This window comes from Vulpes vulpes, chromosome 10 (genome assembly GCF_048418805.1).
Source record: "Vulpes vulpes isolate BD-2025 chromosome 10, VulVul3, whole genome shotgun sequence".
Taxonomy (NCBI): domain Eukaryota; kingdom Metazoa; phylum Chordata; class Mammalia; order Carnivora; family Canidae; genus Vulpes; species Vulpes vulpes.
In genome coordinates this window covers 53,866,740-53,894,259 of record NC_132789.1, presented here as the reverse complement: position 1 = coordinate 53,894,259, position 27,520 = coordinate 53,866,740, and the positions used below count along the sequence as shown (strand labels likewise).

The 27,520-nt window shown below is 46.4% G+C and overlaps 1 protein-coding gene across 9 annotated transcripts in view; it reads right to left on the bottom strand.

Moving 5' to 3' along the window:
* The window catches only part of ERI3 (ERI1 exoribonuclease family member 3), a 126,826-nt gene that overhangs the window by 77,895 nt on the left and 21,411 nt on the right, over positions 1 to 27,520 (bottom strand). For all 9 annotated transcript variants that reach the window (XM_025992004.2, XM_025992002.2, XM_025992005.2 and 6 more), the window contains 3 exons: positions 15,477 to 15,593; positions 8,940 to 8,999; positions 4,402 to 4,493 (listed from right to left, as the gene is read on the bottom strand). In XM_025992004.2, coding sequence (XP_025847789.1) covers positions 4,402 to 4,493; positions 8,940 to 8,999; positions 15,477 to 15,551 — 227 coding nt within the window. In that variant the 5' untranslated portion in view covers positions 15,552 to 15,593. The remainder of the gene's footprint in view (positions 1 to 4,401; positions 4,494 to 8,939; positions 9,000 to 15,476; positions 15,594 to 27,520) is intronic.

The window sequence follows — 27,520 nt, the reverse complement described above, 5'->3', positions numbered from 1 at the left end:
GCAAGGGGTAAGGCTTTCATGAGCTTAGTGACATGATGAGGTCCCCCACCTGCTTCCAGACATACTATAGGACAGAGGTATCCAAAATGATACTGGAAGTGGTTTCCTTAAAACAGATCTGAGGATTCATTCATTTGTAGCTCATCAAGGAGGCTCTCAGCAGCCCCAAATCATCCCTCACCACACCCCCTGGCCAACCATGCCCCCATACCAAAATACATGTAACAGTCCAGACCTCCACCAACACCACATGGGGTACCAGCAGCCTAGGGTGTCAGAGAACGTCAGCCACTCAGTGCAAACAAAGGAAAGCGGGAAGGGCATCCCCCCTATCATCACAAAGCCATGGGCCATGAAGGGCAGAAGCAGATGGTCAGATGGCATAGTGGTTAAACACGCTGGTTCTAGAGTCAGAATGCCTAGGTTCATATCCCTGCCACAAACTGGTTGTGTTCCCTTGACAAACTTACCTCCCTGGGCTCCAGTTTCCTCATCATTTAAAAAAAAAAAAAAAAAAAAAAAGTTATAAAAAGAATTTATTTCATAGTATTGTGGCAGAATTAAATGAGATGATGTGTAAATAAATAGCACAGCAGGCTCCTGATATGATAAGTAATAAGCGCTCGATACATGCTATTTTTCTTATGATATAAATGTCCCCAGAGCAATCCCAGCCCTCAGTGTTGGAAGGCACAAATCTCTGAGAAAGGCCTTCAGCCAGCTGAGGACCAAACTCCTCCACGACCCAGGCCTGTGGGCCATCTCACCCAGTACCCACCATGAAGGGAGGACCCAACACCCAGTGCTGGTGTGAGAAAATCCAGGAGCCACCCGGCATTAGCAGCATAGTTCTCCAACCCCTCACACTCAGGTTGGTACAGGAAGGCCCAAGATTTCCTCTCCTGTTCCATTCTCCCTGAATCTAACTTCCATTGATCCTCTGACGTTCTTCCTGAGTACAAATACCACAAGCCCACTCCATTACTTAGCTGTCATTTATTCAACAAACATTTATTGAACAACTACTAAGTGCCAAACACTATCCAAGGTTATAACGGTGCCCACAATCTAGTGATAAGGACAAGTAGAGGGAGACACAATACAATCTCATGTATAAATAAGTACATGTCCAGACTGCTTTCTTCCAGCAAGATCTCTGCTGCCATGTCAAAGATGGAACCCCTCTACAAAGACATTCCCTGCCTGGGTAGGCAGAGAAGAGGAAAAAATGGAGAAAGAACACTAAATGCCATGAAGAGCTTCAAGAACCACGAGGTAAGGCAAAGAAAGGGTAGGTCAGGTAGTGGAGGCAAGCTGACCAAGCACCAAAGCCATAACAAGTGTCATGTCATTTCTTAAACAAGTTGAGAAGGAAAATTAAATCCGTGCCCACTAAATTAAAACCCACCTCAGCAGGATCTGTGACTATAGCATCAAAGCCCACAGAGTATCAACTCATCTGGCTTTGACAAAAGATGGACACAAAATGATTCTGTCGGGACCTGAGCAGATTTCTCTTCACCAGTGGGATTTCTGCTGCCACTTCAGTTCCCATTTCTCAGTGGCTCACTAATCAGGCCCTTTCCAACAAAAGTGATGTGAAGCTGGTTGGGGGTGGGTGCTGGGAGAGAGGGGAAGGGCAGCAACGAGAAGGAGCCATGGCTCCAGGAAACTAGAGTGGGAAATGAAAATATTTGAATCCCTTAGACTTAGTTAAATCTGAAAATGGATGTCAAAATAAGAAGTAAGCCCCATACTAACAAGTTGCGGGTGTCAATTTAACACCACCCTTGTCAGGCTCCTCAGCAGCCTTTACCAGACGCATAAAAAGGTGATGGCTCTGATGAGAGCCATCTGACGAGAGGTTCCAGGAACACCGATAAGCTGTGCACTGTCACGAAGCACTACTTAGGTTTCTTCTCTGGCTGTTTTTATTTTGTTACACATTTAATTAAGAGCCTTCCCAGCAGTTATGTGGACTCCTGCTTCTAAAAGGCAGTCACAAAGCTCTCCTCCCCCCAGCCCCTGCCACCTGCCACCTGCTTCCTTCCTGCATATTCTTTTTTAGAGCTTCACTGGTCTTTTCAATACAAACCCAAACCGGCTACCAAAGTCTGCCCAACCCAGCTCTTTTAGAAGCAATGTGGTCTTAGAATTCAATTCTGTGTACCTATGAGTCTACCAATTTGGGCCTCAGTTTCAAATTGTTTTGTTTTGTTTTTTTTCTATCTATAAAGGGAGATATCACCTTCTACCAGGGAAGATAGTTGGGAGGACTGAATGAAATTTGGTACATGCTCTTTAAATTTTGGTTTTGGGGTGCCTGGGTGGCTCAGTCAGTTAAGCATCTGACTCTTGGTTTTAGCTTAGGTCGTGATCTCAGAGTTCTGGGATGGAGCCACCATGTCAGGCTCTGCGTTCAGTGTGGAGTCCCCTTGAGATTCTCTCTCTCCCTCTGCCCCTCCCACTCATGCTCGTTCTCTAAAATAAATGAATAAAATATTTTTTTAAAAAAATTGGGGCGGGGGTTTCTTTTCCTGTATGTTTTGACCCAATCCCTTTTCTTGATTACATCATTTCTTGTGAAGATGCAAAGCAGCCTCCAGAGTCAACAAAATCTGTCCCAGCCCTACTGAGGTGAACTGGTGCTATAGGCCAGAATGGGCCAGACCCAAAGAAGACAGCACTCTGAAAATCCCCCTCTCCTCATGGAGAAACCAAATCCAAACTTAGGAGGCCTGACCAGATAGTCCCCGCGTGGACGCACAGGGAAGTTTTCATATACACACACATATGGACATGCCATTCACAGTTAATGCAGAAGATTCTGAAATGTGAGTATCTGGGATACAAACACACCAAAGAGTGAAAAACACTTGGAAGAATGGAAGTCCTGGAAGGCTATCTGGAGAAACTGGGCCTCTGGACTGGGCTACATGAGCCCCAGGTGCTGGGTATCAGCCTGAACCCTGCCCACCCCAAAGAGCTTCTCTTATATGCTGCAGAGCTCCACCTAAACCCCTTCTCTGAAGATTCAAGTACTCAGAGCTGCCCAAGATGCCATAAATAAGAGCAACAGCCTCCTCCTCCTCACCTTCTCCATAGAATCCTCCCCTGATTCATATCTGCTTCCAGGTCCAGCCTCTGTAATTTCCCTGACACATGAGTGTCAGCTGAGAACACAGAGATCCTCTGGAGCTCTGGGAGTCGTGTGCGCACACCTAGAGGTATGCAGTCAACGTGTGTACATGACCTGAGGGATGTGGAAATGAGGTGTGTGTTTATGTGATCTGGACTTGTTCTTCCTCCTGTCACCTAGGGAGGTGGTGTCCAAGAGCAGGCTTGACATCCACCTGAGTGCCTAACTTCACCTCAACATCCAGCATCCAAAAGGCATAAAAAAGGACCTCGGTGAGAAGACAATGCCTATTTGGTAGAAAATGTCACCTCAGAGATACTATTCCTCACCCCCCAACAATACCCCACCTATGCACAAAAGCACACACACACACACACACACACACACACACACACCCAGAATGCTGGCGGCTGCCTTCGGTCACAAAGAACACAGAGGTATCGATTCTATCAATCCTTAGCAAACAGTGCCCCCACCACCTCCACCCCACTTTAGCTCCCTGGGGGCTGTCTGAAGCCAGGTATCCATGAGGATAGACAAGAGGCAAAAGTGTCAACCCAGCAGAGGAACCAGTTCTGTCTTCTATAAGCAGGGCAGGACCAGGAGACAAAGGAGAAAAACCAGTGGGAACGAAAGAGAAACAAGGAGGCTGGGGAACTGGGGAGCTCCCTAGAAGCAGCCCTCTCTCATCCCACTATAGGGCTTGCAGTTGAATCATCAGGGTCTTGTTCCCCAGATAAAAAGGTAGGCAGGGCGTAATGGTTAAGACAGGACCCTGGAGCCAGGTTGCCTGGGTTTGAATCCTAGCTCTGTGTGTTCTTGGGCAAGTTACTTAACCTCTCTGTGCTTTAATTCCCTTATCTATAAAACAGGAACAAAAGTACCAAGGTTTATTAAATGCGTTACTATTTTTAAAGCATTAAGGGTAGTAAACACTAAAAAAAATATCTGCTTTTAACTCTTCCCTTCCAGGGCAACAATATGTAGCCCACAACCAGAAGGGCTGTCCTAAGCAGTGAGACCTGGCAAAGGCAAGAAGGCCCCAACAATAGCAGTCCCAGTAGGGTCCTTGACTTATCTACTCCCTGCTCCAGAGGCAGAAGGTAGGGTTCCCTGTCCTCTTCTCACCTTGGCAGCCCCAAAGATCCAGGGACTCTCTGACCCAGCTGCCCTGTAGGCATGGACATGTAAGCCTGCAAAAGGCAAGACCTGGTCCCACTGATTCCAAGCCCTGTCAGCAAAGTAGTCCTTCTTATACTCACATGACTTTCAAGTCCCAGTCGCCACAGGTGACAAAAATTGACTTGACGTTTGGATCTAAGAGGCCTTCTTTCGCCATCCACTCATCGACCCTCTGAAAAGTACACAACAAGAACAGATGAGATTTTTCCTTTTTTTTTTTCTTCCCAAGTCTGTGAAGAGCCACAACAGTGAAACACAGATAAGCTGCTTGTAATCAGAGCAGGAGAAAACTGTAATCTTATCCAGCCATGGCTCTGTTCTGGGCTCTCAGCCTTGGCTCAGGGCTATGGGAGCACTAGGAGGATGATCCCTACAGGAAGATCCACAAGCCTGAGTGAGTCGGGGGAGGGAACCTCTCCACTGCCCCACTGCCGAGCAGCCTGCCCCAGATGGTATAAGGACATATCCCAGTAAGTCGGCCCTCAAAAGCAAAGCCTAGCACAGACACAGGATGCCCTTGGCCATGAGAACAGGCTGGAAGGAGGCCCTAAGAAGGGACTCCAATCCTCAGGTTCATTCATTCACTTATTCATTTCACCCTCCCACCAAAGGTTTATTAACCAAATTTATGAATTTGGTTATTCCCCCAAATGATGGTGAAGTTTATCTTCACTGTGAGTCTAGCAGAAAAAGCTCTCTTGCTGGGCTGGAACCCCATTCCACTTCAGTCGCTGAAAGCTCATAAACTGGCCCAGACTTTATGTTTCTCCTCTCCTGGTTGAGGATTCAAATTCAAATTCGGTGGAAACTTTTGAAGGCTGAGTTCAATTTCTAGACTAAGAGATAAAACAGCTCCTAAACACACTTTTAGTATTTCTTTCCTTTCATCTCTTTGATCAGTCTTATTATTTGCACTCACATTGGAAGTACAAATACTAAACTCAGTATTTAATGAGAGAATTATCATAAAACATTCAGGAAGCATTGCCTATTTTTCAGAAGATCCCAGGCATGGGGTGAGAGTACAGCAGATCACAACCACTCCACTCACACAGACAGATTAGTTTTTAAAGGCTACATGGCAAAGTAGCTAGAAATGCAGGATTGAAAGTCAGACACATCTGGGTTCTAACCTTGGCTCTTCTATATCCTGACTGTGTCACTGATGGGAAGTCATTTAAAAGTCATTTAACCTCTCTGAACTTTAGTTTCCTTCATCTATAAAATGAGGCAGGATGACTAACCTTATGGGGTTGTTTTGAGAATTAAACATAATAATGTATTAAATGGCTACCACAAAACAGACAGTAGGCTGAGGAGGAGAGAAAGTCAGATCATCATAATACAATATAATAAATGCAGCCATGGAGAAGTGACCAGAATGCTATAGGAGCAAGAGGAGGAAGCGACTAGCTCTACCTTTTACAGAGAAAGGAATTGGGAAGGAAGGCTTCACAAAGAAGACAAGCGATCTAGGGACTTGGTGGTTGGGTCTGCCTGACAGGGTGGATGGAGCACAGCAAAGGATACCATAGGCAGAGACACAGGCACGGGCACAATCATTTTGTATTTAAGAAGCAATTAAGTGTTTACTGTCTGCCTTCCCCACTGGACTATGAGCACCATGAAGGCAGGAACTTCTGTCTTAACTCACTGTCACAATCCCTAACCCCAGCAGTGTCTTCTCAACAGATACCTGCTGACTGACTGAAATATGAGTTAGGAGTAGTGTGACCCATGTCCAATGTGTAGAAAGGCGGGCTAGGAAATGACGTTGGGGACTAGGTGGGCCAGACTGTGAAGACTCGGGCACATAATGGAGAGCCCACTGAAATCCTGCGTAAGATCACTTCTAGCAGGTAGAGGCTGGCTCCCTGGGGTGTCTCAGAGATCCTGACGGCGAGGCCGAAGCAGTCTTTGAGTAGGGCCAACGATCCTAGGTCGTTCCAAGGCTACAGCTGTCCTACCTCCCAGGAGGTCAGAGCTGCTCCTTGAGCCAGACTGTGCAGAACCTCTTCATAGTGTGTACAGAGGAGAATCCCCCTCAGCTCAAGAGTCTCCCCAGCAAGCTAAATTCTAGACCTTCTGCTACTGAATGGCTTGTCTCCCCAGCCACTAGGGCCCACTTGCACTGAAGGACATGCACACACTCACACTCATGTATCCTTTCTAAGACTTAATATAAGAAAAGAAGGCAAACCTAGAGCTACTATATCAGCTAACCTTGCTCCAGCTCACTGGTGTTAAATCTCCAAGGTAAATGCCCCAACTGGCCTCCCCAATGCCTCAAGTCCTACAAGGTGGTCTTGGAAAAGAGAGCAAGACAGGACTGTCAGGAGCCTGATCAGCAAGACCTGGCCTTCCCCATGAGAAGCACTTAATACTCACAGAGGTCCTTGGAAGCTTAGGACCTACGCCATTCACTCATTCAATAGATATTTAGTGAAAACCTTGTACTATGAGCCTGTCCAGGAAAGTGATACTACATTTGGAATAAAGCCTGTCCTTTTCCTTCCCTACTCTGCTTATATGGATAAACAGTTGGAGGAATCACCAAGACAACCCCCAACCAGCTGGGTTAGCCCTTCCAGCTACATCTAGCATGGGTCCTACCTGGACTAAATGAGTCAGGCAAAAATCCAGCTGGCCACCTGCTCAAGCCCTTGGTTAGAACAAGAATTCAGCTTTTTTAGATGTATGACCAACTCAGGGTTAATAGGACAAAGCAGAGCCCATTCTGGTCTCCTCGCCAGACTCCCTATTCAGGCTGATGCCAGGAACCTTTCCTCTTCACCCACAAAGTATACTGAAATAGTAGACAGTAGCTTCATGGATAAGAGTCAGAATCCCAGGGGGATCCCTGGGTGGCGCAGCGGTTCGGCGCCTGCCTTTGGCCCAGGGCGCGATCCTGGAGACCCGGGATCGAATCCCACATCGGGCTCCCGGTGCATGGAGCCTGCTTCTCCCTCTGCCTATGTCTCTGCCTCTCTCTCTCTCTCTGTGACTATCATAAATAAATAACAAAAAAAAAAAAAAAAGAGTCAGAATCCCTGGAGCATCCTGCTCCAGCCTGGCCTGAGGTTAGCAGGAGAAAGCCTCCTCAAGACCATCGCTCCCTCTCAACCAGTACCACTGAGGAGGAAAAAAAAAAAAAATCCCATAACCTCAAAAGCTCTGGTTCAATGCTGACCTACAGCAAGCATCTTCCTCTTAGGATCCTGGCCAGAGACATTCCAGGGAATAGTTGCCTGCTATGTGGCCTCCCTCAGGGGCTAGGCCCTGTCTGGGCCATAGGAAACAATGAGTCCCCTCTTTCTCCTTGAGTCTAGTCTTATAGGGAGCAGTCAATGTGGAGGAGACCCCTCAATAATAGGAGTGAATTTCCCCTCAAAAAAAGAGGGTCAGTAGGACTGGGAGACACCTCAGAGCTCATCTTCTCTTCTTCCAACCTATTGCAGGTACCCTAACACTAACCCTATCCAGAATTTGACCAGTCACAGAACCTAGGGAGCATACCTGCCACTGGGTGAGCTTAAACCTGACCCCATCCTGGGGAACCCCAGGAAATTCAGTCTGCATTTCTCTCTCCCATGGGACAGGGCCTCTTGGCTATATAAAGAGACCTTCCTCCCTCTCCCTGCCACCACCCAACCTCCTCTAGGCTGAATACCAGCAATGCAGATGTGTCCTGCTATCCCCCCCATACTCTGCTTTCTCCTGTGCTTTGATAGGAACTGAGCTTTGGGTTTACTAGTCTTAAAGATAAATAAAGCACCTAATGAGATCCACAGGCTTTTTTCTCTTCTCCCCTCCCCCTAGAGAGGAGGGAGGGAGAGAGGGATCCTCTCCCTCAATGCAAACCCCCAGGCCAAAAGGGGTGGGAGCCAAACTGAGGCCAAGCCCAGCCCATCCTTATTCCCTCAGGCTGGAGCATAAGAAGCAGCGTCTTAACCTTTTCCAGCTCCCTGAGGAGAACATCCTAGAAGTGTGGTCTCTGCCAAGGGTTCTAAAGCCTTTAATTTGATTTCCTTCACATGGGCAATTGTTGTAATTATTCTGATTAGGAATCATTACCCAGTGCAGCCTCTGCACCCCTGACAGGCACAATGCATCCAGTGGCAAGCTGCAGTGGGGCAGGCGGGCCCAGCCGCACCTCCTGGAGGAGCTGACAGCAAACAAAAGCCATCGATGGGGAGTTCTGGGTGAGTTAATGAAGTGCTCACATGCCACAGGAAGCCAACACTAAAGCTAAACAAAAACACCTTCGGTCCCCAGGGCTAGTTCTACAGTGCCATAGCTCAGCTCCCCTCCTCCCCACCCGCCCAGCACAGGCTGCCTGGGCTGCCCAGCAGAGGGCCAGGGGCCAGGAGGGGGTGGGGGCCTGTGTGGAACTCGGGGGAGCACTCGGACATCTTGCCAGTAAACCTGACGGGAACAGCTGGAGATGACAGATCAATGGTTCGATACTCTCAACAGCATGTCACTGATGTGACAGCAAATGTTATTCTAATCAAGCCATAATCATAGTCAAATTACACGGCTACATTCTCAGAAGGGGAGGGAGAAAAAGGCAGCAGGAAGAGGTCAGAGGTCAGGAATTAAAGGTCACTCAACCTACCTCCAGCACTTGCTGCAGGCTTGGCTGACCATCCACCATGGCTTGAATAATCCCGGTGAGCTGAAAGGAAAGAGAAACAGCCAATAGGTGGAACAGCAGGGTGCAGAGTCTCAAAGCCGGACTGGATCCTTTCCTTATTCATTCTACGAAAGGCCCTGGCCTGCACTGCTTTCAGCTCAGAACTTGCCAGAAGCCTTGGGAATGAAGTCCCAGGACACAGGGTGAACTTTCCCCACAATATTCTGCCCCGAGAGGGAGAAACACATCTATATGCTGACTGCAGGGTGTGTTTCATACCTATTTCAGCTTTCATTTTGGTAGGGAAAAAAAAGATGTTATGTGTCTTGTATTCAATAGGCTCAATAAATCCCTACAAATTAGAATCTAAAGTTTACCTCCAAGCTTCACAGAAGTTCCTGTAGAACTTAGGGCAGCCACATTTGGATTCAAGTCCACCCCTTCTCTGGGTCTCAATGTCCAGCATTTCCTCCTCTAACATAAGTGAAGAACCAGGGGAGCCCCACAAGCATCCACCCTTTACCCTGAATACCTGGGCCCTCAATACGAACTAGGCAAGCAAGAAACAGGATCCTTTAACTGATGGGGAAACTCAGACGAAAGACCTAATAAAGGAACCTGGTCTATAGAACAACTGACTCAGGCTGCTCCACCCAGGTCAGGCCTAGGTTCAAACAAGCTTGTTACTTTGCTCTGCTTTGTTTTGATTTGAAGTGAAAATATCCCTCGAACACAGACAAAGACAAACTGCCTCAGGGATCTGAGGCAGGAGGCCCCTAGCCACAGACCTGGACCCAGCTGGAAATCACCATGTCCAATGTGCCCCTGGCTATCTCTACAGAGAGTAAGATCTCAGGCTTGCTACAGAGAGTAAGATCTCAGAAGAAAAAGATTTCTTCTTCTTTTTTTTTTAAGTGTTGGGGGGGGGGATTAAACTCCAATTAAACTATAATTACATTTAATGAATATCAAATACCCAACTCACAGGAACCGCTGGCTCTAAGAGGGAAGGTTATTTTCTCACAGCGACTTACATGGAATGGTAATACACACCTTTTAGGGAAGAAATTTTCATTTTAAGAACGCTGAGTTCCTCTAGGTGGGTTTCTGTAGTTCATCAAGTCATTATTAGGTGGTATTTTAAGGAAGTGTAAGGACACAGCCACTCTATTTTATATTCCAGAAACTGTTTTTATATTAATCTGTATTTTAATTGGGTAACAGCTGCTGCCTACAGACTTCCCATGGTCTAAAAGGAAAATAAATTAGAAAGATTAACTACACTGTTGTTTCGCAAGGCTTTAACCCACAGCATGCCCACCCGGCTGGCACCTCCACACCCTTTCTTTGCTTGGGAGACCAAAGAACTGCCCAGCAGAGGGAGGGCCTGAGCCAAAGAGAAGAAAAGTTGGTCCACTGAGGGCTAGGGGTGGGGCTGGCAGATGAGGGGTGAGAAAGAGCTCTGAGTCAGCGGCTTTAATCTTGGAGTGCTAAGACTTCCTTTATTTAGTCAACAGCTATTCATGGACAGCCTACAATGTGCTGGGCCCCATTCCAGAAATTAGGGATCCAGTCGTAAGGAAAAACATGAAATCCCTGCCTCATGGAATCTGCGTTCTTCTTGGCAGCCCCTCTATGCCCAGCCCAGCCAGCACCCAAAGCCTGTACACCTTCCAGAGCCCCACACTGAGCAGGCAGTGTCATAGCACAGCAGTGCCTGTGTTTTGTCTCAGGCACTTAGGGGCTAGAGTCCAGAGTAGGCTGTGGTTGACTCCAGGTGAACACCCAGATGACTGACTAGCACCCTTGTACCCACCCCTGCCTTTCCTGGCCCTCCTCCTCTCCTGCTTAGTTCTTCCAGGGCCAAGCCGTATCCCCAAGCTTACAGCTAGGGTTTAGGGTCAGGACTATCCTGGAAAACCTACAGCCACTCTTACGTAGAAAGCTCTGGGGTCTGTGTGACAGTCTCACATCTAGTCTGAGTCTTGTGGGGCAAGGTTAGGTCTACCACTTCTCGACTCCTACACCAAGCAAGGGTCACTCGGATGAGCTGAACACTGAAGGGCTTCCAGAAAGGCTCACTCACAGAAGAAACCAATGGCACCCTTGCCAAGAGACACCCCTCCTTGGAGATGGGCCTTAGGTCAGCATCTGTGTATCCCACAAGCACCTGTTCTGGGCCCCAGAAAAATCACTAATGTGGGGAAAGAAAGTCACTGCCCTAAAAAGGAAAACTAGAGCTCTGCTCTGCACAGTCTCACTACAGACGAGGCCTGCTTCTTCCACCCAGGTGGTAGGTGGTAGGGCTCCAGGGGCCTGGGGCTTTCTCACACTCCTGTCCACTGGTCAGCAGTCCTAGAATTACCAGCCTGGAGGAGCCTCTCCAAGCCTGAGCTCTCTCTCTCTCTCTCCATGCTTTCTAGACCACCTGTGGTTCAGCAAGACATGGCTTACAGCTGAGCTCCTAGAGGGCTTGAACTCAATCGCCAGAGACACAGGGGCTTGAACTATTGGTTCAGCTAGAGGCACTCTTCCAGGGGGAGGCTTTACTTCCCCATATGAATCCTTCCAGAGGATGCACTACATCTTGCTGGCTCTTCCAAGGCACTAGATGAATAGAGTGTGAAATTAAGAAATGAGTCCTTGGGGCAGCCCCGGTGGCTCAGCAGTTTAGCGCGGCCTTCTGCCCAGGGTGTGATCCTAGAGACCGGGGATCGAGTCCCATGTTGGGCTCCCTGCATGGAGCCTGCTTCTCCCTCTGCCTATATCTCTGCCTCTCTCTGTGTGTGTCTCTCATGAATAAATTAAAAAAAAAAAATCTTTAAAAAAGAAAAAAAAAGAATGAGTCCTTTTACCTGGTACTGACAACTTATAAGATGTCTCTAAGACTTACACAAGAAGCCATGAAAGAGAGAGCCAATCAAAAAAAATAAATACTGGAAAGTTCTACCTTAGGCATAACTTAAATCCTTCATGCTGCAGTTTAAACCCAATCCCACTTGGGTTAATATATATTTGTAAAAAGCTTTCACATCCTCACAATGAAAGGTACTAGAGCAAAGCCAAGTATTATTAAGCTGAGAACCAGGGCTCACAGGCTAAACAGAGCTCAAAGACCTTAACCACTTAAAGCTGGAGAGGTGAGAGGAAGAATTAATGTGTGCTCTGTGGCTCCTTTCACCAAGGGATTACAGATTAACTCCCGCTTCTCCAGACTCGGAAACCACAAGGCGAGAGGCTTTTGACCCGGACTGATAACATGACTGGTTACTAAGATCCCCTGCCCACACAAGGGCTTTGTCCAGGGACGAGCTGGCTTCATCATAAACACTAGCAACTACAGGAAGCAGCCCAGGACACTCAATGCCAATAGCATGTCAGCATCCAGCGCTTTCTCCTTTCACAGTTTATCTCCAACACAATCGTATTCTGACACCAAGACAGTTTGTTGATTACATAAGCACTTGTCTCTGGTGTGCAATCTGATAATCAGACCCACTCTTTCTCCTCAAAGAGACCAATAAATCTCACCCTTTATAAGTACAGGTGCAAGACAAAGCCTTTTACTGGCATTTAGCAAAATTGGTAAATTTTTTTTCCTAGTTTTTTTCAAGACAGTGACAACAACAACAAAAAAAGACTACACATGGTCAGGGACTGTGCAGCAGCCCAGCTGCTACAGGCAGAGATCTGACGGGTTGGAGTAGACTCTAGAGGTGGTAGGGAAAGGGCTTGGAAGGGATGAAACTTATCCCATCCCGTCTCTGTCAGAAACGAGTCTCCAGGCAGACTGTCAACTGGAACTAAGAGAGATCTCAAGAAGGCTAACAACATGTCCATTACACAGAGCGGTAAGAGTGTCTGTATGTGGGCTGCAGACACAGAATCCCTCTTCTTGCTGCCCAGAACTGAGCCTGTCTCTCCCCACACAATCATGTGCTTATATAGGTACTCAGGTGTCCTGTGTGTGCACAGAGGTGCACGTGCGTGCATGCATACACACGCACACAGGCCAGGGTTCTTAAGAACTGCTTGTGCACAACAGAAAATTCTACTAGAGGAGCTGCTTAGGCACAACCCAGAGGTTTTGGGTTGTTCCTTGCACCAGGGAAAGATTCTCTCTGACTATGATGATCTCTATCTCTACCCCAAAGGCAGCTACTGCCACACTGGACAAGGTCCCACCACTGTGGGGGCCACAGGCCCCCATCCTGTGTCCATGCCTCTCTTGACATTACAACTCCATCTGATATGGAGACAGGATAATATTTAGATGATCTGAGAAGAGTTCACTTACTCAAAAGAACGTGTCAGCAGGACAGTTACTTGGGGGTGGGGGGCAGGGGTAGGGCAGTGGGCAACAAGGTATTGTTGGATACTCTTTGACAATACTCATTCATTTAAGGAACACGTCTTAAGCATTTACTTGACACCAGGCCCTAATGATGGGCCAGAGATGGATAAGATCTAGTTTCTGCCCTCAAGGAACTCACAGTCTAGTGAGGAGACATCTAAATAAATACAGTATAATGCATCTGATCAGTGCTTTGGGTGGTGGGACCAGCCAGGGGTTCAGGGAAAGCTCCTCAGAGAAGGTGACCCTGAGCAAGTCCTAGAGGACAAGTAGGGGTGGGGGGAGGAGAGTGGGAGCAGCATCTAGGCAAGAGTATCATGTGGCACAGGCAGACTGGGAGGGGGCAACCTTAGGTGAGGGAAGTGACGGGGCATGAAGCAGGGAGATGTGAGGCTGGACAAAAAGGCAGGGAGAGTTGGGGGCTCTGGAAGCCTGAGGTGAAACGGCACCCTAGGTGCCACAGTTACATCTTCACTTTCAGATAAGGCTTCAGGACAACAGTCCCAACCCCACCATGTCGCCTGCCCTCCAAATTATGTATGTGTTCCTGGAGTGAAACTTTCCAGAAAAAAGAAATATAGCTCTCATCACAGTCTCACAATCTCTCCTCCCCTCTCCCAGAGCAACAGCAACAGCAGCCCTGACCTCAAAAAGATCCCTTTTCCCCAATACTCTCAAGCATCACCCCTGCCCGGGGCTGAGTTCCATCCCTAAATAGCTACTAGCAACCTTTCCCAAACGCAGCTTAGCTGCAGCTGGAGCCCCCAGGAGGGGAATCCACTCACAAAGAGGAAGAGAAGCACAAGAGGATACTCCATTTTCAGTCCAGTGGAAGCTCAGGTAACTGGCTGGCTTAAGTTAGGAAAGTCTTCCCTTTCCACAAGGCGATTTTCACCATTAAAGTGGTGATTTTTTCCCCACAAGGGGCAAAAAGAGCAGATCAGCGCCCCCTGGTGGTACAGGTGATGTCCAGGGGCAAGGGGGGAAAAGGGTAGATCCCAGAGGGAGCAGGAATCTCAACATTAGTGGGAACAATGAAGGAGGTGAGAGACTACACACCTTGGCAGATGGATTCCTGCACCTAAAGGCCTGTGTGGGTTGGGTGGCAAACACTGGCATCAAGCTCAGGAGTGACCCCTGAAACTTCGTATCTAAGCTTAAGGCAGCCTCAGAGCCCACGGGGCCCTCCCACCAGTGGCAGGCAGGCATTCCCCACGCCAAGACAATCTTTTTGGGATCATTCAAGAACTTCTCTCTCATGTTTCACTCATATGCAGAAAGATCTCTAAATGACAGCACGAAGTCTCAAATGTACTCTAGCCCCAAATTCTTAAAAACATTCCAGAAACACTCATGTTTTCCCATGACTTCTACTACCACACATACTTGGTCTATGATTCCACCACAGCCTGTGGCTACCAGAGTACCTAACATGATAGGTCATGGGGGAAGGCAGTTACAGAGGGTCGCAAGAGTAAGACCTCTTCAGGGGCACCTCCTTGCTTCCATTAGCTCTTCTGAGCCCCCTAGCAAGCATCAAGATCTCAGCCCAATTTCACAATCTGTAAAATGGGGCCAATAATAACCTGCTGGCTGGCCAAGTACAACACCTGCACAGGATAAGGATAAGGACGTTTCAGCCTCATACCCCACTTGGCCTGCCCTCTCTTTCTTCAACGATGGAGCTGTGCTTCCTACAAACTCAATCAATGCTTCACACAGGGCCGCTTTGCTCAAGGACAGGAAAACCTCACCAGAAGCTAAGAGAGCCCGACATAACCTGTCCTTCCAAGAAGTTGCAATCTTCACCTCTCATCAGGAGGCCCCAAGGGAAATGGAACTGAAAAGAAGCTGACTCCCAGAACCACCACCCTGCAGTGGTGCACCACTCCAAGTGCCTGGTCACCAGGAGGGGCAGGGACTATAAGGAAGGGAAAACACTGGGAAAGCTGGGACAGATTGTGCTATTTCTCCTTGGGTCCCCCGTGACCACAGTGGTGCAAGCGGAGTGACAGACTTTGTAAAAGGCCAACTGCTGGGTCCAGTGCACACCTGCTGTAACCACTAGGAGGACTAAAGCTGTCCCAAAGTGGCATGTATGGTGCACCAGTGACCCAAAGGCTCCTGTCCCAGCAGCCCGTGCTGCCCAGCTCCAGGGCCCTTACCTCTGTACAGAAGGGAGTAAGCTGTGGATGGACTACAGGCTGGACATACATGTGAAAGGTAGACTCAATCTCCATGGTCCGGCCATTTAGCTTCAGGATGGGGAACTCGATGATTTCCTGGAATGGCAAAGACAAAGAAAAAGAATACGATTTTTTCTAACCAACCATTTCAAGTAACTCAGAGTCAAGAATGACACAGTGTTTTGGACTCATTAGCTCCTGCCAAGCCAGACCCAAGACTGAGTAAGATGGTGCCAGCTTAGCTCTAACCCTAACCTTCCCGCTGTTACTACCTTCACAGGTGACAAGACTAGATCCCCACCATCTCTGGAAAGGAGAAAGAAGACAGTAGTATAAGCTGCCCCAGTTACCCCAACTGGTTCTCTGCCAGAAGCCTTCACTGGAGCCCATAAAAGTAGCCCCGCCCCTTCCCCTTGCTCAGCCTTCTGCCCTGAATGGCCTGGATCTCCAGTCACCTAGACAACCAGCCATAAGACCAATCAGAGCCTTCTGCATTGAAAGTTTAAGCAGAACCGATGAGTTTCTTCATTCGTTTTCCAAAAAAAAAGGATAAATAATAAATAAAGCCAAAGGGGATACTAAAGAGAAGAAGCAAAATGAGTAAGAGTAATAGGAGCTAGTGCCTCCCACCTTTCTTTCAGGCAGTACACCCTCCCCCAGGCTGCTCCCCCCAATCACTTAGCCAGCCCTTCCCAGTCCACTGGAACGTAATGGAAGAGAAGGAGGAGGAGTGACAATTTGTTTGGTGTCTCTAAGATTAATTTGTCTCCGTTATTTAATAGAGATGCACAGCACCAAGGTCCTGGTGTGCAAACAGGCTTGCAGAACGCTGGCTGTGCAGTATGCCTCCTACATCGCTCCTGGGAAGGGAGGAATGCACCAGAGGGGGGAGAGGGAGAGGGCAGGAGAGCACACACACACCAGAGAGAAAAGGGAAAGCGAGGAGAGAGAATAAAAAAAATTATTGCTTTTTAATATTCAAAAACAGTTTGCAAAATTTAATCAAAGCAGAGGAAAAGCTAACATTTTTACCACTTTGACATTTTTATTAGCGCTTTCATAAATTTTTAAAACATGAATGGAATTAGTTTACAACACAAAAAAACTGCCCTGAAAACATCTGGAAGAGACAAATAGGAAATAATAAAAAAAATAAATAAAAGCAAAATCCTCCGAGTAAAATTAGCATGTGGAAAAGGCCTCCACTGCAGAGAGAGAAGGGGGGCTTTACCCACTCTGTGGCCCCAGCAGTCGGCTCCAGTAGCATCCCTACCCCAGGTCCCCAGATCTGGAAGGGACCTTTCTAGTACCACTAAAATCAAGGCAAACTGGTTCTTTCCAGGGACAGCCTGGAGAAACAGCACAGAAGCTGTTGACACCTGACCACGTGCAGGATGTGGACGAGTGGGAAGACAGGAGAAACAGCCAATGTCCTTGACATCCCAGGGCAGCCAGGTAGCCCCTCCCTCAAACACACCTATGAATGACTATTGGGCTTGTTTTTAAAGCATCTGTTTTTATCCAACACATTAAAGCAGGATGGAAGACCAAATCAAGGCAGAAAAATCCAAAGGTTCTGGTTGCATGGTCTCCCCAGCTGATCCCCCAAAATGGGGAAGCTGACAGGAGCCCCCAGAGATAGGAAGGGTAACAAGGCTGAGCCAGAGGGGGCATGGCAAGGAGGCCCCAGCTTTGATTAGAGTAGGTGATACCTTTCCTTGCAACTTGAAGGGGGGGCTTATCCCCCAATTCCCTGGGCCCCTCTCACTCCTCACAAAGCACTCCTTAGCAGACCTGATGGACAATTTTGTGCTGAAAAATAAAATGGAGGCACATATGCACGCATGCACACGCGCACACACATGATAGATAGATAGATAGATAGATAGATAGATAGATAGATAGATAGATAGATAGATATCGGGCCCCCTGAAAAACCAGATATCCAAGATTTCCAAGCACTAACTGAAGTGGGAATCATCTGACACCCGAATTTCTGATATATCCTGCTTCTCCCACTATGTAAAAGCAGCACTTCCCCAATAGGAGCTCCACTGCCTGGTGAGTTTGGCTGCCCTGGTGTCTAAAGAACAAATACAGCCAGTTCCTCACTAACAATGTTAGCTGGGCCCGCAATGAAATTTAACCTGTGACACAACTGTACTTTTCATTTAAACTTTCATTTGGAGAGAAGCAGTGTTTGGAGACCTGCAGTTTGTCCTGCTAATAAAGACAAGTGTTGGGACCTTTAAGGATGCCATTCATCTCTGGCTTTTATTAAATTCAATTTTCTTAAGCCCATGATACATTATGAAATTAGGAGTTGACATTCCTCTGGAAACAAAAATATCTATCAAACATAAATAGAAAAAAACCCCTCTATTACCAAGAATTTATGGCTTAAAGTTGATCTCTTTCCACTTTTTTACAAGCACATGGTTTGTTTTAGATATCTAAATGTTATTATAGATCTAGAATTTCATTAGTATTTATTATAAAATAGTAAGCACTTCAGCTCCTGCTCTGACCAGCACCAAGTTGGCATCCCCAGTAGATTCTCTGAAAACCTGGCCTTTGGGTTTCCCCACTGCAGCTTGCTCTTCAAGCTCTCTTGCTGCTGGCTTCCTCACCCCTAGTGAAATGGAACTAATCTGTGCTCACCCTCAGTTGTACCCTCCCAGAGAGGAAGAATAAGGCAGTCTCAGCTCTAAGCACAAAGGGGAGATCCCTGAAAGGCATGGGCATCAAGGACACAACGGACTGGACCTATGATAAACATACCTCTCCAGAGTCACTAGTCCATCGGCCACACCTCCTCAAGACCAAGAAGAGGGACTTTCAAGAGCCAATCTTAGAACATGACTCTGCATGGGCCCTTTCTCAGCACCATCAGCAGCTGTTGTAACAATGGCCCTGCACACTGGCAGATTCATTTAAGCCAATGAGGTGCCAAAGAGGAGCTTCTGACAGAAGACCCCCCTGGGGAGTCAGAGCAGAAAGGATCTCACTTAGGTACTTCTTATCTTCCCATATTAACCAACCAAGCCCAGAACCTCAAAATACTGGCCTCAACAGCCCATTCATGGGAGAGGAACCCTAATATCTACCAAGTTGGCAGGACTCTGCAGCCAGTGCACCTGCAGGAGGCCAAACACTTCAGCAGTTTTCAGTTCATGAGGATCAGAATGGTAACAACAAAGTTACAGGGCGATCACATTAATTCCAACCAGGAGCTTGGGAAGCTGTGCCTCCCTGCTATCTTCTAGAGGATTACTCCGATAATGAAACTGTTATTCCTGCCCCTCCTCTTTTTCCCTATCTCCTAATTCCCCTGGGAAGAAGTTTTTAGTAGTTGAGTGTCTACCTCTGCAGAGGTAGCACCAGGAAGGAAAGAAGAACCACTGTATGTTCACCAGCTCTCTCTTGCTCCCCTAAGAGCAGTTTCACAATTCCTTATATCCGTACGTCATTTGCATTCAATTAAACTGCCTGAGTAGCATCTACTGGGTGCAGGGCACTGTACCAGCGTTGGAGTGGGATTTAGAGAAGATGTAGCCTCTGCTTTGGAGAAGTGCACAGACTAGTGAGCAGAGAAGATACTGAACAAATAATGATGCACTATGATAAATATCTTAGTGGGGGGACATACTGAGTGTTAGGACTTTCAACTTACAGTGTGCTTGCAAATACATTTTCTTATCTTACCCTTATTAATCGTGGAAGATAGGTCATAGCAGCAGCAGCAGCAGCAGCAGCAGCTCATAAACCAATACTATTAAGTGCCTAATATCTAGGCAGGGGCTGGGTATAGACACATAGACAAATACAATGAGATATGGCTCCTCTATCTAAGGTGCTTGGAGTCTGGGCAAAAGGTAAAGAAGAGCTGGCCTGACACCCTCAGGGACACATGGAAAATGGAATCATTTCATTCCTTCCATTTGTTCTTTACCACATGGCTGGCAGACTGCTAAATGCTTAACAGGAACGACCTCATTGAAGCTTCCTAACAACTCATTGAAGCTTCCTAACAACTCAGGAGGTGGGAATCACTAGGATCCTTATTTTACAGATAAACTAAGGCCCAAGAAGAAGTGGTAACTTGCTTGAGGGGCAGAGCTGGGACTCCAAATGTAGAAATGAGATTTAAAGAGAACAAAATTCGCAGTTTTCAAAATCTGACGGGTCAAGAGCTGATTCTTCCAGCCTGAAAGGGTGTCCTTAGGAAGCTCGGTCTGCTGTCTCCTAGCAAGAGAGGCTGCTCTCAGTTAAGGAGCCCTGAATGTGGCCTACCCAAGCAGAAAGTCTTGGAAGCCCACTGCTGCAGAGGCTCCACTGCAACTGTGGTGACACAGATGGCGCTATGCTCTGAGCTCAGGGAGAGTGAGAACCAGGAGCCTTCAGTTTGCATCTTCAGCACCCAGCTGTCCTTGTTCTCTCCATGTCTAGTGAGTAACATCTGAAGGGGCCAATAAATGGAAAGATGGAAGCCAAGTACATGCCTCTAACAGAAACATCTCTGCTTTTGCAGAGCTATCCACAAGACCAGGGAGGCAAAGTGATCTACTGAAGGTGAAAAACAGGGTATATAGATGGTGGTGGAGCCAGGATTCAAACCCAGACACAGAACACCCTAAAGCACGTTTGTCTCTCATCTTTAAGTGGCTTCTCATCCTCCCTCCACAACTGCTACAAACCACAAACATCCCAGTTTTCTGTCTGTACAGACCAAGGTTTTCTGGAACACAGAAATTTCAGAGGTAAAACTGGGACAGCTGGTCACCCTACACTATCCACAAGCTACCTATACTAGTAGGTTGTTCAAGGACAGAGCACAAGTCAGAAAAAGCTGGTCTACTGGTGGTGGATGGGAACTAGCCACAACTTGACAACTGAAGACAAAAGCCTCAGAACTTGGATCTCTCAAAGTATCCAGGGTTCCAAACCTACTGCGTCTGTTGTCTCCCTCAATAAAGTGCCAGCAGCAAGCCTTAATTTGTTTTTTAAGGTGAAGGTAGCAGATAAAAAGGACGCACCACATAAATATTCTTTTACGTTTTTAAGAGAGCAGAGGTAAAAGTTGGAGCAAAGGTTTTAGACACAGTTGCTTTCTAGTTGCTCAATAAGGAATACTAGAGATTGTCTTGATTAACTGAGGACAAAAGTGTAATAGCATCGCAAGTGAAATTTCACAATTTCACACCTACAATCAGTAGATTACAAGAAATAAACGTGTAGGTTGCTTTCAGGGTATTCAAACTCCCTTCAACTAAAGTGTCTTCAGTGATAAGATTATATTTGAAGATAGAACAACAACAAAAGGATTTTAAGCAGAAGGGACTTAGGTTAGACTGCTGGAATTTCTTGACAATGGGACAGAAGGCTTAATAGTGTCATGTTCTTATAGACCTTTTCTCCAAAGAACAGATTCTCCTTTGCCTGAGCTGATGGTTCTATGGTCCTGTCTGAAATAAGGAATCAGCAAATCATTTTTCACAGCTTTCTCCTCTCAAGCTAGGAACTGGCATTCCTACAATTTAGAGATGGTAACAACTAATCTATCCCTTCCCTCCATCCCTCTGAAAAAAATTCCAAAACGTGTACACCCCTACACAGACTTGATAGATCCAAAAGTGACATCACACAAGGTAGAAAAGGCAGTACATGGCAAAAACATGAGTTTTATGCAAATACTTGGTTTTTGGCTACCAATCCCATGCAAAGGACGGCCCTTCCTCAAGGGATCAAGGAGCCTCCTGGCCACAGGGAAGAGGGGAAGTTGAGAGGGGAAAGTGAAGGCTGCACTGGGCAACGAATAAGGCACAGTTTGCTTAACAGTTTCTCCCTTGAGGAAAAAAAAAAAAAGACATTTTATGCACAAGGAGCTTATTTCTTAAACAAACACTCGTGGTTTTGATTTACACCACAGCCTGCTCCTAAATAATTTATGGCGGGTTAAATTTATTGCCGAGCCCTGGCTGGCTGCAAATTCGAATTGCCAAATAATTAGATTTTAGGGCAAAGCTTATAAATTACCCGTCGATTTGTCCGGACTTGTTTGTCAGTTGCTTTGTGCTTCGGGTCATCTTTGGCATTTGGCTGTTTGGGTTTTAATTGCTGATTTACACTTTGACAGATGAGAGCTGATGCTCGAAGTTTCAGGACAAGGAAGGGTAAAAAATCGGAGCTTTAAAAGGCTGATTTTTCACCTACATGTCCCTTTTCACTATCCCTATAGACCCCAAAGCAATTAAAATGTAGAAAAGAAGCTGAAAATAGACACTGCTATTCTTTACTGGGGGGCAGGGAGCGGTGTGCAGGATGATTTATAATTTACTTTTACTGAAATCTGAATTTAAAAAACAAAACGATAATACCAATAAATGAAGGAGACCAAAAGTTTCCAAAACTGCATCCTCACCCAGGAGCGTACACACATGTGTCTACCTTCACATGACTCTGGATCCACCTCAGTTCAAGCATTCTTATGTACTCAATTGTAAATAACTGCAGGTATTAGTGGCCTCTGTGAAGCTGACCCTTCAGGGCAGCAAGCAACCGAATGATTTCTTTGTAGCTACCTGTATATATATTGGTCATAAAATTAATTTAAGTAAATCTTGGGGTTGTGTGTAGGAGAAGCCCCCCAGAGGCAGGACCAAGGGAGGGTGTGGAAGTGGAAGGGTGCCAAGTCCAACTTACCATTCCAGTGGAGAGAAAAAAATCTCTCTGGGTGGTGCCTCAGCTCTCCCCACTATGTTGATAGAGGACCTAAAGGCTTTCTCTATGTTTCCTGAAGCAGGGCGTGCTTCCCAGCCACCTGCTATATCCCAATACCCTGCAATGAGGCCATGAGTAAGAACACTACTAGTACTAATTCTACTAATAAGAGCTAACTCCTATAGCTATTACATGTCAGGCACTGTTCTAAGCACTTATATTTTATCCTCCCAACAGTCCTGTTAAGACTGGTGCTATGATTAATCCCCTTTTTTGCCAATAGGGCAACTGAAGCATAAAGAGTACTAGTAATTTGCCTAAGGGCAAGTCATACTGTTCGTAGGTGATGGAGACTGGGTTCAAATCCAGATTCCAGTTCTGCAATCTACGCTCTATAAATTATTATGCTATATTGCTTCTCATCAGGACAGCCTCCACCTCAGTTTCCCTCATTCTGCAGGTCCAGAGTTCATATCCTGGGACTTGGGCACATGCAGTCAATGACTATTTATTTAATCAACCAATAAGGTGAGGAAAAGTCATGTAACATGCTCAGGATCACAAGATGAATCAGGGGTTTGGTTAGTCAAAGACCATTTTCCCAATCAGTGCAAATACTGTACTAAAGATCTGCTACCTTGGGGTAACAGGTGATCAAAAAAGGCCCAGGCCCACTCAGGTAGACAGAGGTTCTGGGAAGTAGACCAGAGAAACTATCTGGGCTTTGGGAGCACCTGCTCCTGAAGAGGCTGCTGGTCTCTTCACAGAAGACTTATTTCCATGGGGTGCCTCATAGATTCCCTGTTCTTTGTACGAAGCAACTGGCCAGAAGCCAGGATAGGAAAACAGTTGTGCTGGTAGGACGGTAGATTTTTAAAATCACTGACCATGGAGCAACCAATACACAAACTGACATCCCACCCACAATGCACTGAACTCTTTTCTCACACACTGGCTCATCTGATCTTACATCTCTGTGAGGCAGGCAGGATCACTGCCCTATTTTACAGATGAAAAAGCTAGGGAGGTCAGTGGTTCTCAAAGCATGCTCCCTCACAGGGAGCATCCCATCACTTGGGAATTTATTAGAAATGCAAATTCGTGGCCTCCACTCCAGACTCTGGATCAGACACCCTGAGGCTGGGGCCAGTAAGCTGTGTTTTAACCAGCTGCCCAGGTGATTCTGATCACAATTCTGATTACTAAAGTTTAAGAACTATTGGTGTAGACTAGAGCAGTGTCTCTCAGACTTCAAATTACTTCAAATTTGATCTTATCAAATTACAGATTCTATTTAGTGCTGGAGCAGGGCCTGATACTCTGCACTTCTAATAGGCTCCTAGAGGATGAGAATGCTGCTGGTTCTTAGACCACACTTCAAATAACAGAGGTGTAGTCTGGAACATCTATGAGACTACCTCTTTCTCACAGATACACTGACCAAGTGAGAATCCAAGCCACAGGTTTTAGTTGCTTTCTCAGAACAAACCCTTACTTGGCCCACTCTCAAGCACCTGGGACAAGCCCTTTAGATCTGCTAACCACTCCTGGCTCTTGCCATCAGACATTTCCATTAGCCTGGCCACCACAATCCTGGGGAGAAAAATTGGCATGTCATATCCCAGACTTTTATTGAGCAAGGTGGCACTCTCTGTTAGGAAGCCAGCAAGAGGTCTTCTTTCATGACAATGCGTGCTCCCTTGAAGAATACTGTCAAGATCAGGGCATCAGCTACCCACAGAGCACTCACCCTATCCTCTCCAGAGAAACACCTTCCTTCTGTCCAAATGAATCAAAAAGCAGGATTGGATACTTTTTCAATGAAGACCTTCTTAAGAAAGATCTAACTGTGGCCACAGATCTGGAACAGGATCATAGCAATTCCTGCAATATCCTGAGGCACCAAGCTGGGGATTCTTCACCCACATCAACCAACCACCACATTCTACACCATCACCATTAGCTTCCTTTTAAGACCTACCCCTAGCCTTGTTTCCTTAGTCACTCATCTTTCTAGCCAAAGTGGACCTTATCAAAATGGCATGTTTCACATCCCATTCTTCAGTGCCTACCTCCTCCATTCCCAATTAACTACCAATCCCTTTCAGTCCCTCAGTTGGCGTTTCATTCAAATGTTGCTAGCATTGGGGAAAGAAAAAACAACAACAACAACAAAAAACCCCATGAACAATGCAGACAGACTCCCTGGAATTCCATTTTCAAACATCACAAGCCATGGCTCTCAGTTTCTATCACACTTTTGGAGAGCAAGATTCCAAGCTTTTTTTTCCAGTTATCATCCTGTCTACCTAACCATCACTACCCATCTCCCATAGGCCAATGGCTAGTTCATCAAAAAGATCCTACTTACAACACCACTAAGGAACTCACCTTATTAGTTCTCACTAATATCGATTTTCAGAACACCCCATTTACAACAATAGGTTCCACCTTTACTCCTTGCCAAATCTCTTAGCACCACTGACTCCCAGGGGCTCACCAGTATCCAAAGGAGCCACTAGCTACTTAAAAGCATGGTTCTCAAGCTCACTTCTTTCCCAGCATATCTAAAAGCTACAATACATAACTTCTCCCCATCCCCACCATCACCACTTTAGTTCAACCTAACAACTCTTCCAAATGCCTCCTAATCAGGTTCCCCGCATCCATCTTTAACCCTCTGGAACACCTTCTCTTGCCATTCCTATGAACTTTGGCTTACAACATCTCTTTCTCTTTCTTCTATTCCATCCAACAACATCTTCACACTCCTGGCTCACCAAACTTGCTCCCAGCCTCTGTACCATGGACTCCTTTCCTTTCAGCAACATCAGCACCTCCAAATAAGAAACTCAGCCAGTAGTTAGCCTCCAGACTAACCCTTGGCTGGAAGGGCCTCCCTCGGACTAGACAATGACCACAGCACTGGAACAGCAGTGGACTGCTACACAACAGATATGTTTTCCTGCCCACCGGCCAAGATCATCCACTGGCCACTACATACAGGGACAGGACCAAAACAGCAGCCTATTCCAAGGTATCTGCATGTCAGGTACCTTGCTAATATTTGTCTCTCCCTCCAGAGTCCACTTACCTCCTTTCCGACTCTCTCAGCACCGACAGAGCTTTGTCCATGGCAGCACTTCATGTGCACAAACCCTTCTCTGCCTGTCCCAGGCTGCTTGCCCTTCTGCTGCAGACCTACCAGCCTAGGGGACTAGTGTCAATCTGGGAACACTCTTATTTCAGGCTTTTAGGCTATGACTTAATTTTCACAGTTAGAGCTTAAAACTCATCACATAAATATATAGCTGTGGGTTTTGTTTTTTTTTTAAAGTATTGTGAACACCCAGGATAACAGAATAAAAAATAATCACCCCAAAAGCATCTTAATCAAAATGATGCAGGATCCTTTTCCCCAACAAGACAAAGAGATGAAGAAAACATCTCCTAATATCAGTTTCCTCATGTCAAACAACCAAAATCAATCTACAAAGTAAGAAATGTAATCAATATCAGAGAGAAGAAAAACAAGACAGGATGGAGGCAGGGAGAAGAGAAGCCTATGGACCTACCCTAAACACTCCTTTGGATTTCACTTCTTCACTACCCCATTCCAAACTACTCACTTTCTTTCTATGGCTGTGTACCTGTTGCTGCTGTTCAGAGGGAGAGCTAATCCCCCATCTCAACGCCCTCCAGTCACCTCTGCTCTAGCACATTTTCTCTTATTACCCAGGCCTGCCTGCCTCTTCCCTAATCCTTCCATCATGTCTCTCAATGTCAGTCAGTCAGCTGTTTATCTGTTTGACGGGTCTAAAACTCCCCAGTCTATGGAAGGTAGGTCTTCCCAGGGATGTCTCGCAGATCCAGATCCAAACTGCCAGTACTTCTGGGGGTTTGGGGGAGGTGCCGTGTCATTCTCCAGCCCTTCCTTCTCCCCAGAGGCCGAGTAGCCCAACCCTGACAATACCTCAGGGCCTCAGCTCACATATTTTTTTGTTGACCTGTACCTTTTTGTCCACACTTTATTGGCTAAAATTCTCTCAAATCTATTCTAGCCTTCATACTCTCACAGACCCCACTAAGACTGTCTACCTTGCGGGGTGCCTGGGCAGCTCAGTCAGTTAAGCATCTGCCTTTGGCTCAGGTCATTGTCCCGGGGTCCTAGGATGGAACCTCGCATCAGACTCCTTGCTCAGCAGGGAGTCTGCTTCTCCTTCTCCCTCTGCCTCTTCCTGCCACTCTTGTGCACTTGTGTTCTCTCTTAAATAAATAAATAAATAAATAAATAAATAAATAAATAAATAAATAAATGTAAAAACAAACAAACAAAAAACCTTCTAGCTTGAATGTGAGAAATACTATATAACCAATAGTGGATACTCCTACTAATTAAGCAAATGGTAAAATATCTGTCAGGTACAAAGTCTTCATTCTCTTTTCCTCTTTTTCAACACTCCCACAAACCACCCTGCAATCCAGGTCAGTTTTTCAGACTTAGGTTAATTCATCCTGGCTTACTATGCGAGTACCTTCTTTCATTCCTGCTACAACAATTGTGAGAGGTGATAGGCTGATTTGGCCCCTCTTAGATCTACTAGATTTCTCTTAACATCAAACCTATGCGACCCCTCCTTCACCCCATGAGCAGGGTTGATCATTCTCCTCCCCTGACCCCTCACCACACCAAGTACTCACCTACATGATAAAATCAAATGCTTAACTGTGGTTACATATAGATCTACCCTCCTCGACTATGAGCTCCTTGAGGGTAGGGACCATTTCTTACTTGTTTCTATGTCTCCAGCATCTAACGCAGAGCTTGAAGTTGCTATCTAAAGAGTAGAAAGAGGCCTTTTCATTGCCTCTAAGGTAGTTACAATGAGGTCCTCCCTATTCCTTTGCTTACTTGGTTGGTGTTGTCCTGTCCAACAAAAACTTTAAAAGGCAGCTCAGTGTCACTGTTCGTTTACAGTCCCTGATTTCATTCATCATTTATCAATGGCCCTATTCTTTACAGCTCTTCCCCACCACCAACCTTAGCCCGGTGTCTAACAAAATCTGCATTCCAACAGCTGTCTCAGCCCTGGGGAGGCCACCAGGATAATAAGAGGCTAGGGGGAGGTTTCCTGATTTGTACTAAATTATGTGGTGATTTTGTTACCAATGACCCAATGCTCCCCAAGGAAAGTTCCTAGTCCCACCCCCAGGCAACTCCACAGCCCTAACTACACACCACAGCAGCTTAGAGGTATAAACCCTGGGGAAGATAGAGAAGCAATCTGAATAGAGCAAATAAA